At 37.8% G+C, this 20909-nt stretch overlaps 1 protein-coding gene across 3 annotated transcripts in view; it reads right to left on the reverse strand.

Moving 5' to 3' along the window:
* Nucleotides 1-720: 720 nt before the first annotated feature.
* Nucleotides 721-20909, reverse strand: part of RMDN2 (regulator of microtubule dynamics 2) — a 46163-nt gene continuing 25974 nt past the window's right edge. For 2 of the 3 annotated variants that reach the window (XM_030946361.1, XM_030946360.1), the window contains exons 8-10: nt 12849-12947; nt 11042-11095; nt 10045-10953 (exon numbers count right to left, since the gene is read on the reverse strand). In XM_030946361.1, the coding sequence (XP_030802221.1) occupies nt 10768-10953; nt 11042-11095; nt 12849-12947 (339 nt within the window). In that variant the 3' untranslated portion in view covers nt 10045-10767. Of the gene's footprint in view, nt 952-10044; nt 10954-11041; nt 11096-12848; nt 12948-20909 lie in introns of those variants that run through there. The other variant, XM_030946362.1, reaches the window with a different exon arrangement.

Raw genomic sequence — 20909 nt, forward strand, 5'->3', positions numbered from 1 at the left:
TTTACTAAAAACACTGCTGTCCAACACACTCACTCAGAAGTAGCAGGTCTTAGTAGTCTATTTTTATGTACAGGTTATGTTATATAGATGGTATAAAAGGTTAGTGATGGACACATGCTAGACTAGGCTCTTCAAAGACTCTGATGAAACTAGGCAACTCTTCAAAGACAGAGAGCCAGACTTCACAAACTTGATGGAGATCCTGATACAAATCCATGAAATATCAGAGCTGTAATAGATTATTCTAAACCATTTTATTTAATTGGTCTTATCTTTAATATTGTAATTGATATTACAAATAAATTATAATATTTAATTTATAAAATTTTCACATTTCTTTGTAAAACCAACAATAGGTTTAAAGTAAAAAGAGCTTTGTTGCGGCAACAGCTTTGTTTAACTTCAACAAGACTGTAATATTTTAAGAGTAGAGAAATGTGTAAACATAAATATTAATGATTTTCTTCTGTACACATCTGTGTAAATTAGTTGATATAAATATAATTTACTGTAGAAACACTGTTTTGTTTGTTTATGCTACACACAGTTCTATGCTGGCATCACGTACTAGTTGATTCATCTTTCAAAGAGTGAGATTTATTCCTTTTGCATTCAAACCCCCAGTATGTCCATTGCCAGCAGTGGACTTCATGTTCAGAGAATCAGACTCACAGTGTCAGAAATCTAAAATTAAACTTCAGTACAAGATTATAAATAATCAAAAATGAATGTATTATTTTAATACCATAATTGCCACGACACTTAAAGGCCATGATCCAAGCCAACCAAAATCAATGACTGTTTTTCCATTGACTTAGCTGAAATTTACCCGCAGTTTCCAGTCTCATTTTAGTTTTACAATTTTATTACAGCATGAAGAGTTAAAAGTATGTAGTATCAGAGCTTCAGTGTAAGAAGTAAAGCCTCTAAGTCTTTCTGGGCCTCTTTATCCTGAAAGAAACAGACAACCATGCATCAATTTAGAGAGGATAAATCCCTTCATTTGCCTAATACATGCCTATCCACATTTCTTTACTAACGACAGACATAACACACAACTGCAACAGCCACAAAATGTAAAGACTGCATAGTAAGTTAATTTATCAGTGAATACAAAAATAAAGTTTGAAGTGAAAACAAGAGCCAGATGGCGGCCGTCCCTTTACAGCTCTGTTAAAGCACTTAAAATGTTAGCCCACAAATAGCCTTCTCAGCAGACCAGTAAGCCTTCAACCCGGGATATAATTTTTATTGGTGTACTTTGCATAAAGTATTGCCTTGCCTTATATCTGATGTAATCTTGCATTCTGACCACATGCAGTTTCTCTAAAGATGTTCTGTGATGTTTGCTAATGATTTATTATGCAACTAAGAAGAAAACATTGGGAAACATAATTAACGACATAGGTTAGATTGTGGTTTCAGAGTATACAGCCATACCTACCTGTAATAGCCACCACGGGCTGACTGCACCCTAAGTAGCTTCCAGACTGGGCTCTGCCCATGCTACTGGGCTCATGGCAGAGCCAAGGTGGGAGCAAGTGGCAGGTGACCTGCTGTGCTCAGAGCCAGCACTACACTGTACTCCTAGGGCAGCAGGAAAAGGCTCCTTTTAGGCCAATGTTTTAAGTGCACAGCTTGCACGGGGCTTCAAACCCAAGCCAGGCCTAAGACTGTCTTACAAGTACCCACTGACATATGTTTTGGCTATTCCATGTATAATCTGCTTGGAAAGGGGCACATGCATATAAGCATGTAACCACAGTACAAAAACTCCATTATTCTACTTATTTTTAAGAGTCTCCTGGACATAATCTGCTTCCTTTAGCTGCTGCTGCTGTGAAAATTCTAGCTTGCAAAATGCACCTTGGTTTAAAAACCACATTTCTAAAATGTCACCACCTCATGCCTGAAGGCTCATAAGGGTTCAAACACCCAACACATGCACCCATGGATATTTAACAGTGCAAGTGAAAAGTGCCTGCACATCACAGATTTTGTGTAAGCATTTCTAATGACAGGGTCCAGTAATGATAATGCCATGGAATATTCTGAAGGAAAATACTGTAGACAGTCAGTGAAGTAATCACTAGATTTCAGGATCACTTCATTACTCAATCAACCAAAGAGCTGGAACAAAATACAGAACATTTTAGAATATATTTTATGGGTGAAGAAATTCCTGCTTCTCTTTATTTTGGTTAGTTGTCTATAATGTCATGGAGGAACAGAGAAGAATATTGAGATGATAGAAACCATATGCCAGACATGTCAAACTACATCATATTATTGGTCTGGATTAAGGCATTAATACATTAGCTGGACACTTCTCTTGGAGTTACTGCCTTACTCCTACTGGCAACAATAGGCTAAACTATCTGCCTAATCATTTATCAGAGGCCTTTAAAGGCACACACTGCAAAGCCAGTAAGCTCTTGCCAAAATACTCTAACAGAAGGAAATGTCATACAGCATTGAGCACCCCTTAAACTCCACGTCACTACAGGCTGTCTGGAGCACCATGCCATTGCTTTCAACAAAAATTGAAAACCTCAAAATTTTCCCTTAATTCAGGGAAAATATACTCTTTTCTGTACTGACTGTGGTCAACTTGTGAAAATGATTCTAAACTCCACTAAATAAAAAAAGTAAAAAGCCAGATATTGTCCCATGCTAGTAAGAAATGGAAAAGCTTAATTGTAACTGGTTGTGCTCTTATGATATTTTTTAAAGTTGAAAATTATAAAGGTGCAGGTTTTCTCATATCTGAATAGTGTTCAGCATTTCATGAGTTGATGGGATTCTCTACTCATTTTGCAGGATACAGCATTTTAAAAATATATCTCCAAACAAATTTGGATAATTCTCTCTTTAGAAGTAAAGGATTTTATTGGGCAATGAGCTTTACAAGTTGCAAAGGTCCAGAAAACATTGGGCAATCTTCCCTGAATCTTCCTCTGGGCTTAGGAAAAAGAATGGAACAAAACCCGAGATTGTTCTGAGAACTGTCTGGAAAAGAAACTGCAAATGTGCAAAGCATTCTACCTCTGGTTTGCCAGTTCTAAACAGGCAAACATCAGTTAAAGCAGGAATTATTGTTGCAACCTGCTCAATGGGTTGCATTTATTGAGCCAGCAGCTTCCGGTCAATAAGAACTCGAACGGCAAAAGCATGGAAAAAAACCAGTAATGGCATTAAAAACAGAGCTGAGAATGGTCAGTGAAGGGAATATTATGTCACCTTTGGAGAGACTCCTTCCAGACCAAGAGGTGTGTCATGCTAAAAGGAGAAAGAAGCCACAACTCTGTTCAGTGTACTAGTTTCTGGTTTTAGGGTGAAAACTTCATTATTGCCCAAAGCTTGGCTGCTAATGGAAAGAAAAAGCCATAAATCCTGTCCTGGGCCAACTCTCTTCCTTGTTGATTTCTGGTTCTGTAGCTTTCTGAAAATGAACAATAAGGTCAGCCTTTTTTTTTTCTTCTTTTTCTTTTTTTCCCCAGACAGCAGGGTTTCTCTGTAGAGTGCGGCAAGCAGAAGAAGAGGTGCAAGTTGTAGGAGGAATGCAATATACTTGTGTCAGTCCCATTTGTTCACCCTGAGGCTCAGTTCAGCACTGACTGAATACACAGCCATTTTCAACCTTGTCTTTCTACTGTCAAGGCTTACATTTATTAAACACTCCTTATACCATTTTCAGAGTTGAATATGAGTTCAAAATGTTCTGCAAACTGCTACACAAAATGTATTCAAATTACAGGGTCAGGGACTGTATTTTGCCTTATTCCTATTTTGTTGCTTTACTTTTATGTTTCATGATTCACAGGGGATATGCACAGGAAAAAAAGACTTGGGAGGCCAGGGACTGAACAAGGGGAGAGAGGGAGTTGGAAACAAGAGCAAGAAGGAAGAGAGAACTGGTGGGAAAAAGGGAATGTTGGCTTAACTGGAAGTAGTCCACATTTTGACAGTTCATTTTTTGCTGAAAAAAATTTACTGATACATATACACGGAGAATTACACATATAAATGTGCATGTAAAAATTAAATGGTAATTAAAGCCAAGACAGAAAGATAATGATTTTACCTTCCATCTCTGCTAATTATTTCCTTATGTGCTAATACACTCAACCCAGGCACTGCACATGTGTGCACTTGTTGACAAAATCCCAAGTGTCAGCAGAGAATGATACAGCCCCATGACCACAACCAAAATGGTTACACCAGCCAATGAAAACATAATTGTGTGCAACCACTGCCAAATCCCAAGCTGACATGCATCCTGTAGGGTTTCACTGAAGTCAGCAGGGCAGCATGGTATATTAAATGAGCTGGGCTGCAAGGGTGGTCCAAAGCTGTACTCTGATATGCAGTAACAGCAATGAGGTGCTGAGAGACACTCCTGCTTTTTGGGTACAGCTGTATCATTCCCTCACAGCTCCAGCAGAAATCCTGGACTAGCAGAAGAGACTCCCAAGTATGCACAAGGGTTGACAGAGAGCAATAGCTCTTGTGGACAGTACAAATCATGCAAAGCTAAATGCTATGCTATCCCTTCCTGGTTTCCTGACAGACTCTCACAGATGGTGTGACTGTAGTGTGCACTAACAATTGTATAGTACCAAGAGTTTTCTCCTTTGATATTGCAACACACCAATGCAATCATCCACGTGATTCTTCTTGTTCTACGTGACTGCTGTATGCCACAAGCTGTTGTATTCTATGTTCTTTCATATTATCACTATCTTCTCTGGGGATTAACCATAATTTTTCAAGGCTTTTAGGATCAAGGCAAGCACAGCTTTAAAATATGCAACTGTCAATAATTACAGATTTTTGGATATTACTTCAAGTAGAGGGAAAAATACCCTTTCTCACCCAGAAGAATATGAAAATGAGCTCATTCAAGGACTACTGTTGAAAAATTACAAAACATCAGAACACAATTCAGATTAATTAGTAGTCATATAAAATTTTAATTGGCTAGTTCTTTCCTGACTTAAAGACTACATCTCACCTATGAGATCTGTTTTTCTTTTACTACTGTATACAATGTGGAGCTTTTGGTGTTCAAGACATTCTCCTCCTTCTGTGTGGCTGCTGCCTCTCCCATGATGGGACCTACTGCTTTTCTTTTGGCACAGTCATTGCTGAAACAGCCTGAAGACAATCACACCCAGTTACAGCCCTCTCAGAAAGGTGCCTGTCAAGGCTTTCCTTCACCCTGTATATTGCCTATAGACAACATATTTCAAAATCCCAGGAGTTTGACTTGGCCCAGCTACTCTACAAAAATTCAAAATGGATTTTTGCCAATCAATTTTGTAATCCTGGATTGTACCACTGTGAATACTTCTTCCACTCTGCCCCTGCATTATCAGAATGCCAGTGGAGACACACTGTTGACACACATGGAATAGACAGAGACACACGTGGAGGAGACAGAGACACACTCCATGCTTTGGGGAACTGGCTGCTGACCAGTCTTGCTGGACTAAGAACTATGCTAAAACTCTGTTAGCTTTGATAGGATGTTGAAACAAATACTGTGTGGTAGTCAGTTTCATCATAAATATAATATTCTTGGTATTTAGCAGGATAAACTTCATCCTTATGTATGAAACTGTGACACCACAAAAAAAATCTTCATCACTTTTCAGAATCATTTTCAGAGGGAGAGAAGAAATAAGTACACAATGCAAACAAAGCTTTTTTCAAGGACTTCAAAAACGTGCAGATAGAAAATTGATCTGATCACTGGATGGAGAAAATAGATGGAGAAAAATAGACTATTCTTTCAAGTGCAAAATAATGTAAAATATGAGCAGTCTCAAATTATTTTAGCAACTCTTTAACAAGTGTCTCACCTTCCCCTAGAATTTTAGTTTGAAATTTGATTTCTTTATAATGAGTTTTTAAAAAGTGCATTCCCTGCCCTTGAAGCAGTCACATTCACTGTATACAAACCCACTAATTAAGGAATAGGTTTTTTAAGCACACTCAAAAAATATTTTAGCTTTGAGTTGGTGGTAGTTATTAGGAAATTCTTGTTCAACTCCACAAACAGTACTAGACGGAAAACAATAGCCTAGAATTCAAAATGAACATAAATCTGAACACTTCCATTATTTTTCAATTGAAACATCGTTGATTTTTGCTGGCCATTTGGAGGACAAATATGCAAAAAAACTAAAGCAACAAATATTCTCCGAAAAGCATGACATTTTGTATTGAGCTGAAGATATGAAAAGAAAATATTCTGGTTGATGAGAAAACAAAAACACTTTATAAGGTTAGTCGAAATTACTCAGTTTCAATTGGTAGTTTTTTCAAAAACAAGCCATAATTTGTAACCTTCACTTTAAAAGCAAGAATAAATTACTTTTTTCTCCTCAAAATCTTAGAAAGACAGATCACAATAGCAGCTTCAAATAAGATCTGTTGGAAATATCACAACAAGGTCTGCTCATATGACCGGTTTCTCATGGCTGCTGGACTGGGTATTTCTTGGAAAAACTTGAAAATCCAGATAGACAAATGGTCTGTTGGTACAGAACAGCTGATGGGTGCTGAAATTTATACCCTGACCTCTCTTCCATCCCTCTACAAATCACACTTTTTTCCTTATAGACAATATTAAAAACAAAGTTAACAGCCAGGGAAATCAATTATGGTGTTGTACAAAAAAGTGTAAGAAAACTGTATGAGATCTCCTCAGCAGCTGCATTCTTGTGTAAAAATTCAGCCATTGTTGCTGCCTATTATTACATTTATCACCTCCTCCACACGAGTTTCAGATGTCACTGAGGCTGAAGGCAGAGCCTTTAAGAAGTCTCTGCTTCCTGCTATTCTACACCTGTAAGAAGTGAATGTCATAATCATGAATTTCTGTAAGATCTAAATCTCTCTTCTTTGTTAATTTCAACTCTGAATTGCCATAATTTCTAATTCCTGGGAAGGACAGAGTGCACAAAATCACCAATAATTTTGTAAAACACTTTCTTATCTTTAGGGAAGTTTTTATCTACATTTTAAGTAAGACTTTCAGCAACTCAGTGCAAAGAGATTTCCTTTGCATTTTTCCTGTTTTCCTGTCTTCACGTCTTCCAAGACTACACTTTTTGTAATGGAACTGCTGCTTTTGAGATCCATTTTTTTGAAAAATGTAGTAGAAACTAGAACTTTGAAATTTTAATCTCTTTCTCTGTTAGGCTGTTAACTCCTTTGTGGTGAGCTTACTGGTCGTACAAGCACAGAATTCATTGCTCATGCTTGTCTCCAAACACAAGAAAAAACAGTTCTGTGACTTTTATACTTTATAATTCTACATTGAGACTTGAAATTCTAAGAGTTCCAGCCTTGAAAACTTCCAACAATCTTTATTATAAACAAGAAATTAGGGTCTTATTCCCCTTACAAGCAAAGGACCATGTGTTTAACCATACACACACACACACACACACACACACACACACACAAACACACACACACAAACACACATCTACCTGTTCTGTCTTTCTGTATGCAAGACAGACACTCATGATTTCAAAATTAAATTACATTTTTGTCTTCAAATTAAAAAAATTAATTTTGTTCCACCACAATAGTCCACCACATCTGGTTTCAAGAGCCCTTCACACAGTCACAGTCAGCAAGGCTCTGAGCACACTACAAAGTAATGAGTCTCAGTAAGGGTAATGCAACATCCTCTAGATGAACAGAGCAGCTGTTAAGCACTTAACAATAACTCACAGCAGCCCTGAATATTGGGATCTCTTTTACTGAAGGGCAAATGTTTCCCAGGACCCTGAGGTTATCCACCTGGGTAGCAACCAGAGAAAAACTGGACAATTTAATGTCCCATGCACCTCCAGCAGTGAAGTACCACTCTATACTATTTATGGCTAAGGAAGGACTGTATGATTCATTGGAGGCTTTTTGTTTAGAAAGGATAGAGAAAGGTCTTTAAAGTTGCACTGTAGTATCAGCTATGTTTTTCCAGATGTAATTTGAACCAAATCTCACATATTTCCTTTCAAAATAAAAAGAATGCATAGACTGATAAGTTAAAAATGTGCCAAACTATTTTTAAAAACTGTCCTGTTTTTAAAAATCCTCCTGTAACTATTAATTTACTGGACGCACTCAATCAGAACTTGTTTCTTTTTTTATAATTTCTGTGTATCCTTTTTAAGATTCAGAATAGGTTTGAAACAGGCCATTTGATTTTTTTTTCCTTTAACAAGAATTAACTATGTTTGGAAGTCCCTTTACCCCATGAATTAAAAAAAACTGTAAATGGTAAAACAGATGCACAGAAGGGATATCTATATGTGACATAACATTCAAGACAAAAATAATATCACTTAACTTGAAATGTTATGTGAAATGAATCCTAGAAAAAGTGTCAAAGAAGTGTCCTGAATTACAGCAGCTGCGAATTTGACCTGAGGATTAAAATGAGCTATGGGCTACTACTTTACTGATGCCAAGCACCTCTGGTTCCCAGAAGCCACTGGAAACTGTGGATGCTCAGAAGCAATAAAAAGTAAATCACTGTCTATGATAATTTTTATGCAGGATGATTTTTATCATGAAATACTATACATTTCCTCAATGTGGCACCTTTCCAGAAACTTTGTCTCTCAGCCTGCTCCTGATTTTATGCCTTTATACAAATACATGTTTCTCACTAGAAGCCAACATTTAAAAACAATAAAGGAGTTCCCCTGCTTGAAGAAAGAGAAAATTCATATGAGAAACTATGATTATACTTGGGAATGATGGATTTCACATGACTGTGACAAAATACCACACTGCTGACAACCTTGAGATCCTGAGCTGTGGCAAATGGAAAGAAATCCTCACACTGCTGCTGACCTGTGCTTTTTTTTAGACCATGAGCCCCATCTTCTACAGGGCTGCAGTCAATTCAGGCACTAATAAAGTGCATATTAGCATCTGTTTATTACTCTCTCCCCAATGCCTCTTCAGTCTTATTACAGTCTCTTCCCCCTCTTAAACTAATCTCACTAAATGTTATTCCTACATACAGCTCCAAGCCCTGAACCACTTCACTTCCAACACATTTTCCCAAAAATCAGTAACAGTCTTTCTGTAACACAATAACCAAAACAACATGTAATATTCGAATTCAGATGGGATTTGAGGTAACAGTCAGCAACAGCAGAGTCCATGTTCCAGATCTCCATTTCACAGTAATTTCTTTCAGCATGCACTTGGTTTTTTTACCCTGTGCTGAGTGCTTGGTTGGTTTTTTTTGAATTGAATTACATACTACTGCCCAAATGCCATATTCTTCTGGACTCTTTTTTCCTAAATCTAACTCAAAACACATCCAAAGTAAACAAGACAAAAGAGATTAATCTGTGATATCTACAGAATTTGTCAAAACAGGAGAGGTCAAATCATCTTGTCCTCTTCAGATGGACAAAAGATTTTTGGGGTCCATTTGATGCTCACTCTTCTGATTACACAAATCAGTGTAATTCTTGCCCTCATCACCACTCTGCTTGTCAGAATACATACACCTATCCCTCAGACTCCTTTTGAATTCCTGCTCTCACCTCAGGCTTCTGTCTCCTTCTCAGGTCTGCTGATACTTCACAAATGTGATGGGATATTAAACAGATAATTTATAGCAGCCTTTCCTATGTTCTGTAATAGGCAAGCTGAAGGTATATTTTAACGTAAGTAAAGAATAAAGAGAATTAAATAATAGTTAATGTCATATGAGTATCAATACACATTTAAAGAAACACTGAACTTAAGCAATGATTACTTAATTTATGATTGGTACATACTACAACTGGGGCCAAAAATTAGGCCACCCAGGAGCAGCGGCTGGTGAGGCATGCAGGGGTCTTTCTTCCCAGCAGGAACACTTGACATAAACATGTTAGTGCTCCACACACAGCATTTATTGTCAATCAAGTTAAAGAGTTATTTAATGGTCTTTTTCCTTAACTTCAAAGAATTAAATGGGATGGGGCCAATTCCTCTCAGGAATCACCTCTCTTTCTCCATACAACATCTGCTGTGCTCAGAGGGGGTCCCTTAGGCTGAAAAAGCTCAGGTTTGAACTCGTCATGCTCTAGGATGGTAAGATGTTTCCAGTCATAGGTCAGTTATGGAACTTGCTTCTACATGAGATCAGACAGAGTGAACCTTCTTGCCATGACTTGGTTTATATTTGAGAAATTAAACAACTTAAAATCTCTCAAATATTTGTAGAAATTTTTTGTCCACATACCAAAAATGCTCTAATGGGCCTAAAATACTGTAATGGGCCTGAAGAGGAATCTAGTAACCTCTTAGAACAAACTCTAGGCCAGCAGATGTGACTTGAAGAACTGTGCCCCCTTAACTGCCCTCTGCCCTGTGGTTGAAGACAAAGCCAATCTTTAATAACTCATCTGCCTCTGCTGTAGTTGACATACTGCCCTTAACAAGAATCACAAATCAGAGGCTTTCAGGAGCAGAGACAGAGACCGTAGGACAAAAATCCAGAGTGCTTTCAATTGAGAAAAGCATAGGTCTGGGGCAAAATTTCAGCACAGCTAGAGTGACACACTCAACTGCTTATGCTCAAGATGATCTAATGAAGTGGGTTGAATTACAAAGAGTACAGTTCAATTTCTGATACGGACAAGTCCCTGACAGTTCCCCAAACAAATTTTTTTTAAAGCTGTTGATACAAACAACTGTAATGAGACAACCTAGAGTGGAGGAAAAAGGAATGTTCTGTGTTCAGAGGAAAAACTGAAACATTATGTTGTTACCGGCAGTGCAATAATGGATGCCAAAGACAAGAGAGCAGTCACAAGGGAACAAGTTATCACTCTCAATACCCACCTCATTAGTAACTGAGAGAATTGACAGTGCAGAATCACAGCACTTCAGTGCATTGCTTTTCTGGCCAAGATCTTTATAGCACTGAAAAGAAAAAACATTTTGTTTCCAATCACACCACTGTAAGAACACCAGAGTCTACAAATCATTATTTTTAAAAGAACTTGATTACCTTTGCCAAATACACATAATTGCATTTGGAATATCCTGGATGCATTTCTTCTGCCTAAGTAATAAAAAACAGGAAAGAAAATAGACATAAAACTTGCATGATGAGATTTATGCAGTCTGCATAACATTTTAGAAATGCACTACATTTCCTCAAACATCAGACGAATCATCCCTACTCTGTGTAATGCAATCTGTTTCGTAGCACTTCAAAAAAAATCAAGAAAATACAAAACCACAAAACTCAAACCCTAAACCAGGCACATGAGATGCTGGCAGCAAACACAGAAAATGTTCTGCACTGCTTGCTCTCCTCTCTCCCTAAGCACTCTGTAAAAATCTAGGGTCACTTTGTACAAGATCTATTGGATTCATTCACTTACAGGATAGGCTTAAACATACCACTGTCTACAGATTATTAAGATTTATTTCCTCATCAAAGAAATAAGAAAGCAAGCAACCATTCACACTTTGTGTAATGAGTAAAGAATTGTGTTTATCAATTTTACAATTATTTCCCTTCCACATTCTCTTATCTTCTAGCTTTGGGTTCACCTTTCTTTTCAAATTATCAACTTCTAAAAAGTTCAGGTAATTAAAAAAGTTAAATAATGTCTTTTTTTTTTTTTTTAACAAATCAAGGGTATAGAAGCTTGCAAAATAAGTAAAACTTTTAATAATTATCTACTAACAAAGAAGCAGCTTTTAATCAAATAACAGCTATTGGGAGGGGAAAATTACATCTGTGAAATTTATAGTAGCCGTAATCTTTGGACCAAAACAATGCTGCTTTACCATAACTCTGTAGAATCAAGCAACTGAAAAAGAAACCTAAACAATTGTCTTTTAGACAGTAATTTGATTTTTGTTGCTGAAGATGACTTAAAACCACAGTCACTCTGCAGCCCACCACAAAATATCCTGAGGCTAAAGCAAATGTTTCAAATTATTTCTACCACTTTTGGAATTTGACCTTCAAGATAAAATCTCTTAAACTGGGAAGATGGCAATGTATTGCACTGTCCAAAATTCAGGAGATTTTCAGTCTTTAAATAGACTAAGAACACAGAAAATAAGAACATTTTATAGTGAGGAAAAGATGCCTGTCCAATTTCTTTGAAAAACTCTGATAGTAATTGTAATGATAGAAGTTTATGCTTTGAATCTAGTCATGTGAAAAACTTGTACGCTTTTGAGCTCCAGAAGCAGAAATTATTCACATGGAAAGCAATAAAAGGTAGATTTATTTTATTCATGTGGTCTTTTCTCATAGCTGTGTTCAAATAGAATGCCCAGGAACATGGACCTATATGACAGAGCTTTCTTCTCTACTTCACTACAAATCCATTTCATCTCCATAAATAAGAAAAGCTTCTACTGAAATTCAGTGGAAAATAGTTTCAGATCAGAAAAAAGAGAAGCATCACAATGTCAAAGTTTTCCTTGCCTATGTCAACTCTCTTGCAGAAACAGGCAAATCAGCAATCACTATCACTATGGTTCATCTGTTTCAGCAGCATATGTAACTAATCTATATCCATATCATATTCAATTCAATAACTATTAACCATGGCAATTAATGGGAGAATTTCCTGAAACTAAATAAAGAAAAGAAAGGTGATAACCACTCATGTCCAAACTAATTTTAAAACTGAAAAGAAAAAAAATATTTTAATAGAAAGCTCAGTGGTGTTTAGAAGAGCCCTGAATGTATAGCCACTGAACACAGTCTGTTGAACAGACATCTTGATAATACTCACATATAACAGTTGGCAAACAGCAATATAGGAAAACCCTTGGCTAGGACTTACCTTAAGGAAATTCTGCAATGCTTCTTCTACTGTTGAAGTTGGTGGAGTCCCAAAGAGAGCAGCAGCTACTTTCTTTTCAAGCCACGACAACTGAGCTACCTAGAAATAAAAATCAAACAAACAAAAAATTAAAATGTGAGATTTCTCAAAAGTTGCTTTCCAGTTTTGCAGTAAATACTGTCTTTTGTATTGTACTACCTATACAACATATTTTGGAAAATAACCTGTAAAAGAATGCTTTATAGTGTCAGTTTGGCCAGCTCAAAGCAGTCTTTTGGATTTTAGAGTCATATGACCAAACACCAACATCCTCAATATAAGGTTACTTCCATGTTCAAAGCTTAAAGTACATTTTAGGTTTCATAGCGTCTTGTCTTTTTTAAAAACCTAAGGCTAGAAATAGTACTTGAAACCTGTTAAGGTTTTCATGAGATAGACAGCTTTGCAAGATAATCTATGCACTTGACTACTTTCCTACATCATAAAAAGGTGTTGCTGCTGTAAAAATGTGAGCAGTTTTGGAGCTTGTATAACAAGTTCAGTTATTACACAGAAGCTGGTGACAACCACTGTTAAGAAATAGGCTCAATTTTTAGCTCCTCCAATCTGACAAATAACACTTGCCAATGACCTCTTCTCATTTCAGGAAGATCGGCTGCTATAAAAGGACTTTAGGGAACTGTCATATTGCCACACAATGCATATGACATACATACACTGACACCTGACAGAAACTGCTTTTGTTACTGCCATAAGGTATTTGGCTCCATCACCTCACCCTCACATCTCTAGCAAAGGATAGAGTTGCTAAGAAATGCAGTGTGAAAGAAGAGCCTGTTTAAGTGGAGGAGTAAAGCCACTTTCCTTTGGTCACTTCTATAAAGAAGCCACTTTCTGTAAAGAAAAGCCAGGAGTTTTTTCCTTCACATCAGTATTTGAAGCATAGCACTGATGGCTCCTGTCACAGAGCAGATGAGTCAAAAAATTGTAAAAAACAAGGTTCTGTATTTTCTGGCCTGATCTATGCAGAGACAACCCAGAGAAGAGGCACACACAGAGTGTGTGAAAGAGAGCCCCTCGTCAGAGACTTGGAGATGAGATATGAATCACATAGGGACATCTCTATTTCAGAAGGAGCTGCACTTCAAATAATGGAGTTCAGCCTTGATGTCAAGTCTCTCCTACTGCTATAAAATTTAAAATGGTTTTGCTTTGCTTTAGATTTTTCCTGCCTCATTCCCTGGCTTCTCAGTATTTGCAGGGCTGCTGCTGCTCCCCGTACCAGCTCCACCTATATCCAGCAATTATCCAGGAGATGTCAGCTAATAATTGTAAAATATGAGAATCTATTCTGTCATAACTATCCACAGCTACCAACCAGAATGCTTCTCCTTTGAACAGACATCAAGTTCTACCTACTTCTTCTTGCAAATGAAAAATACCATTGCAAAGACCAGAAATACAGGTCAGCATGCAGCAGGGAAATGCACAGGATCATGTTTTCCCATCTGGCCCCAATGTCTGTAGCTACTTGAGAGCAGCATTGCGTGGTGACTGTTCCAGTCATGCTAGCTGCAGCAGGGTCCCAAGGCCTTATTTGTTACATGTTGTCAGTCAGTGTCTCACACCAAAGCCCTAAATTATAACCCTGAGAGAAACAATATTACAAAAATAAAGCTTTTGTTTTCATTCTCTTTCACATACCTCGCCTTTGAAGCTTCTTCTGAGAACAGAAAATGTTTTTTACAAAACCTCTCCAGCAATCATAGAGTTCTTACTCATTGGAGCAACAAGATGCTGTTGCCCCTGCATGCTTTCCCACTGTGTTACAAACTGCAACATGCTGCTTCTAATTGTAGGTATAGATATAATTTCCTTTCCCCATTTCATTTCTCTCACTGTTGTATAGCTTCTGGGACATATTCTGCAAGAGTTATTAAAAGATTTTTTGCCAAAGTGCTGTTTTTTTCATGTCAATCTACTGTCGCCTTGTTCTCTCTTCTCTTGGAAGAGGAAGGGCGTTTCTGTATTTCTAGGTCCATCGCATCAAGAAGGAGGAAGAGAGGGGGTAAAAATAAAGGGAATGTGTTACACTGTTCTCTGCAAAAGCACACAACACCCTGGAGATACACACTGCACATATACAATTACCACACTCATGTCTGCTGTTATGCAATAATGAGGAAACAAAATTGCCGTTTTTCCATGTGGAGTTATAATTAACTATTGAAAACACAAGTTCTTCCTGGCAGTTACTTTATTTTCTTATGAGATTTAATCAGAACTGATTTGCTGAGGTTTTAGTCTTTATTTTGTCTGGCTTGGGTGCTGGTTTGCACTACTCAAATTTCTAAAAAGCCCAAATATATATGCAGTTGGCCATTTTTATTTCACCATCCCCATCAAGCTAAAACAATGTTTAAAAGTGAAATGCATGTAAGCACATGCACATTTCACACAAAACCACCCACACTGAAAGGAGGTTGTAGTGAGGTGGGTGTAAGTCTCTCCTCCCAGGTAACAAGAGATGGGACCAGATGAAATAGCACCAAGGGGAGGTTTGGATTGGATCTTAGGAAAATTTCCTTTACTGAAAAGGTGGTCAAGCATTGGAATAGGTTGCCCAAGGAAGTGACATAATTACCTCCCTGGAAGTTGAAAGACATGTGAGTATGGCACTTGGGGACATGGGTTGGTGGTGAACAGGACAGTGCTGGGTTAACAGTTGGACTTGATCTTAATAGGTCTTTTCCAACCTTGATGATTCTATGATTCTATGGCACTAGTGAGTTTTTTTTAATGTGCACTCTATCCAGCATTATACTTTGTGACTATTCCAGAGACAATCTGAGAATTCTGTAATGTTTCAGCAGTGAGACTTACATGCCACTGGCTTAATGAATTTTTCAGAGCAAGCCTAGCCCTCCATATATGAAGTACCTAGTTCACACAAGCTGTCCAGGTTCCTTGCATGGTCAATACAGAGAGGCACTTCCATTAGGCAATACTTCTTCACCAACCTTAGCCTGAGATGAACACTCTTATCTTTCTTTTCTTCAACTACAAAAGGAGCAGAGCCTGGGGATAGCTAAAGGCAGCTGAAGTGAATCCCATCACAACAGCTTAACTGTGCTCCACCTGAGTCTGTCTATACCCCTCTACGACTGAAGTGGGACAAATGGAAGAGACCTGTTATATGAATACACAAAAATGTGTCCCAGAGCAATAATGATGAACAGGAACCTATGCTCTTCCTCTAAACACCCATAAACAAAGTCTTTAATTTGAAATAACTTCATTTGAGTAACTTTTACACCATGTTCAATGAAATGGAAACATCATTCCTACTATACCAAGTTATTAATGATCTTCTGTCTGTGAGCAAGCACAGGGAATGGACCCCCTGGTGTAACATGCTCTAGCATAGTGCAGAATTGACTGCTACAGTCAAGGTTACTCCAATAGTGCAAAATGAATCTTGAGGTCCATACAAAATCAAGTATAAACAGAGGGTAACTGTCATCAACTACAGCAGAACCATGATTTCACTTAGTGAGTGGTCCAAAAGTGGTAGACTTTTGGACAGCAGATAATAAGGCAAAGAACTACTGTTGTAAGTAATAGCTACAACAACAACAACAACAAAATTAAGGAATGAAGCCTGGTTTTGCCCTACAGATTATTTCCAAATGTTAAGTGAGTTTTGGTTTTTTAGGTCTCCTAAACCCTGATATCAGTCCTGCCAGAAGCCTGAAAATTCAGAGCAGCACTGCAAGGAACACTGTGTTTCCACAGAATATCAGGTTTTAATGTGCTGGGTCACTCAAGAAAAATAACTCCCTGGCTGCCAAACATAAGGAGAGCTACTCCCACCCACTCAAGAGCAACAAAGGCCTGAGGAACCATCAGCCAACTCCTGACCTCCCCTAGAGCTGAAGCGTAGTGGGTCATCCTGACAGCCCAGTCTTTGCCAAGGAAAGGAGGTCACTCTACAGTATCCCAAAGCAAATAGAGATGCTTGTCTCAACCAACCTCTCCTACAGATCTGTCAACAAATTGTCATCCATTTATCCTATATCAAAACCTCTATTATATCCAGAGATGGAAGAAAGGCACTCCCAGAGTTAAACTGCAGCTGAATGTTAAGTTCATACTCGGCACTCTTCCATCAGGCCTCTTGGATCTCTGAGGGCCAAGGCAAAAAATGTGGTTCTCCCCTAAATACTGGGAAAATGAACTTCAAAAATATCCCTTTCTCTTCCTTAGCCTAGGATCAGCAAAAGTCAGAGATATATATATACTGTAACACTGGCTGGATTTTTGTCTTGTTTGTTTTTTATGAGAAGCAAACCCTCCCAAGTGACAGCTCCTTTCAAATTCCAGGATGTTGGTACGAAGGAAACTGACCCGCCGGAATTGCAAAACCATCCACGATTAACTTTCAGTCCCAAAAGACATCCTCTTCCAATGCTTCTTTGCTAATAGCTCACTGAACACATATCACACCATTGTCTTCCATAAAGGCAAATCACAGCATTGATCCAGCTTCAGTAAAATATTAATGGCATCTAATTAAATATCCCCAGAGAGTTTCTTTTTCTTTTTCATTATAATGTATTAATGTAAAATTGTACTACATAATTTTGCAATGTTTTGACTTCTGGAAGAGATTAAGTAACTGGACACCAATTTTGAAATACTGGCTTCCAACAAAAACATTCTCTTCCTTGCCAGCTGAGGAACCTGGACAATCTGCACAGGCAGTTAGGTATTTATCCAACTTGAATTGGGCTTTTCACTTTCCAGTAAGGGAAGCCCACTTAGAGAGCACACAAAGGAACTGTATCAATTTATTCCCTGATGTAACCCAAACAGATACTGGGATACACCAGAGACAAATCCAAAACATGGCCTATAACCTGAGGAAGGAAAATCCCAGGAGATCTAATTTTTAACACACTACTGGCATTTACCAGGGACTCTGATCCAGTTTCACAAGTACATGATAGCTGTTCTGTGCCTGTCCTGTAATGGCAAGTAGACATAAGTCTTAACCAGAAAGTTTTATCAGCTATTTGAAACATTAAAACACTTAACTCCCCTCCCCTCCAACCATACAATTATAAAGAATTATCAGATAATTGTGCCCTAAACTTTAAGGAAATAATTCTTATATACCACGCACCACAGATCCATTCACTTTTTCTATACACAGCAGGTCTCATTGGCAAAATTTTGCCCACCATGACATCTATGAAATGACTGCTGAAAATCTTGCCTACCTGACTGTGATACCAGAAGTAATTTTCTAACAGAGCTGAGAGGATTTAATGATCCTCCTCTTTTGTACAGCTCTACTGACTTTAAATGGTAAGATAAATAAGAAACAGCAAAAACTGATTTTTAGACAAGGTGGTGCACAACTGTCACTGGCTCTGCATCACAGACAAACCCCAGCTAATGTGAGGCAGTGAAAACCCAGCTCATCCTTTCTGCTGGAAGGTGCTATGACACCTTGCATCAGGTTCATTTCTGGCCCAGCAAGAAAAACTACTGGTAAGAAACTTGGCAGCACTGTACCACTGCTCCTTGCAAAGGACTGTGCTACACTGAGGAAGGTGGGAAATGGCAGTCAGGCCAGATTAAACTTCACTAATTAAACAGCTTTTACTAGCACAGCATGCAGTCTTTGCATATAGATTTCAGTCTTCAATAAATCTTCTGCATCTGCCTCCACTTGTTTAGGGGTGACAGTATTGACAGTTGCACTTGATGATCTTGAAGGTCTCCTCTAACACTGATGATTCTATGATTCTATACTTTTTACCTCAAAGTCTTTTCAATGGATTTTCATTTGTGAAAATGAACTGTAGCCCTGAGTTACACTTGAAGCATCCCTATTTACAATATCTTATGCAACTCCTGTTTGTCAACCAAAAAAAATGTATGCTAGACAATAGTAATAAGATCCCCTAACATTAAATCGGGAGTGAATGGGAAATATCGACTATACTACGAAGACTTAAGTATATCATATTTCACAAAACTGTTACCAAAGCCTATAAAATATCAAAAACTTGTTATCTTTTTGAACTACACTGCTACAGTAAAAGAATATGTGACCAAAATTACACAAAAATACCCTGGGAAGCAATACCTACGAAAGAACAAACACTGTGGCCAACCCTAACTTGCTCCTGAAGTCAGCTAGGCTAAATGTAAAAACTAACCTTCTTGCTTGAATCATCCCTTTTCTGCTTTAATTATCTCACACTGGACAACACCTTCCCAGCCTCAACAACAGTGAGACTGAACATTAAAAACAGAGCATCCAAAATGAGCATTATCACTCCATCTACAGGTACCGGAATAGATGAGTGACAAAAAAATTTTTCAACACTCCATCATAATCTCTACCCTGAGGCTAATCAAGGCCACAGCCAACAATCTTCTTTTGGGATAATTACCACAGCATGAAACTTCACAGTCTGCAGAACAGGAGCAAGGAATTTGGCATACCTTCCACAAGCTCCTATGACTACCTACATCGCATTCATGGCCAAAACCTGGGTTAGTGGATCAGCACAGAAAAAATTCACTCTGCTAAAACTCATGAGGATATTACCAATCTCACTGGGCTAGGGTTAAAATTAGTAATGCCTCAAAACTAGTGTTTCCAAATGACCTCACCTTGCTACTGAAAGTGTACAAAGACAGTAAGTTTTTAAGAGCTGACAGCCCCAGAAGTTGAACAAGATGTTATTCAGTCCTATACTTGCATTTGTTTAGACTACGAAAATCTGTTCTATGTGTTTCAGGTTACTATTTTGTCATGGCAGTCACAGAAGGCAAGAATTTAAAAAAAAAGAACAACAGAAATCTGAATTCAATCCTTACATATTTCAGTGGCTGCATCTGTTTAGGTAGATTGTTTCACTTAAATAAATGCAGGTCAGATCATAACCTAAAGCAAATACTAATCTGTGGTTTCAGTGTTTAGTAAGGAAGTCCTGCATAGATGTTGCAAGTGTGGGATATGAATTCGCAACAATACAGTACAACAAACCACATGTATTACTCAGGAAGTGGTGATTATCATGAAAATGAAACAAGTAAAAAAAAATGCAATAAGAACAAAGTGAGGTATACTGAGATTGTGTGTTTCCAAAAAGCAGCAGCTCACATGAGAAATAAGCCATGAAAAACATCTGGGAGTATTTGGCTTAAATGGAAGCTGTAGTTAGCTGTTGGGCAGAGCTATAACTATAAAAGTGCTTAAGGAATCATTGGTCAGAGAGATGCTCCCCAGAGGCAGGACAGCAGGCATACTATAGGACCATCTTCAGCAACTTATTTTTGCATAGCTAATGCTGATATTCAAGAGTAGACTGTGACAAAAAGAAAAAAGCCAAATTCCTTGCAAAAGCTGGTGTCATTCCTTATTCAAATCAACAGAGAAAAAACATGGTTGCTGAAAGCTCTTTGGAAGTTAAATATATGAACTGAAAAACTGCTGAAAGATTACTTTGCATTAAGTCTTGTTGCAGATAAAGACAAAGTCTGCAATGTGTCACAGCAAATCCTTCTTTCCAGTTTGCCGGCACTTTGTAGTGACTCTCACTGGAAGTATCCAAAAGAAAAAAGCTTGGCTGGAATTCACTGTGCATTAGCAGTCATTATTCTGAGAAGACTCACAGTGATATTTTACAGCATAGACAATGCAGGAATGTTTTCTTCCAACAAAAGATTCCTCAAAGCACTAGAGATGAACCAGTATGGACAGCCAGCTGAGCCCTCAAAGATGTGGATTACCAAAAAGACAACTCTCTTATTAAAGCACAAGCACAATTTTTCTAAAAAATTTATTAATAGTTAATCTTGTAAGCCAATTATCCTATTTTTTTCATATGTGAGTACTTATCACTACAGAATCTACTACAATCTAATATCATCTTTATAAAATAAAAATATATAACTAAAACTTTAAAAGCAGCTGTTGTACCAGTAGGACACAAATTACATTTCTTGCAAAACTCATTGGTGAATTACAGATTTTTATGC

This window comes from Camarhynchus parvulus, chromosome 3 (assembly GCF_901933205.1).
Source record: "Camarhynchus parvulus chromosome 3, STF_HiC, whole genome shotgun sequence".
Taxonomy (NCBI): Eukaryota; Metazoa; Chordata; class Aves; order Passeriformes; family Thraupidae; genus Camarhynchus; species Camarhynchus parvulus.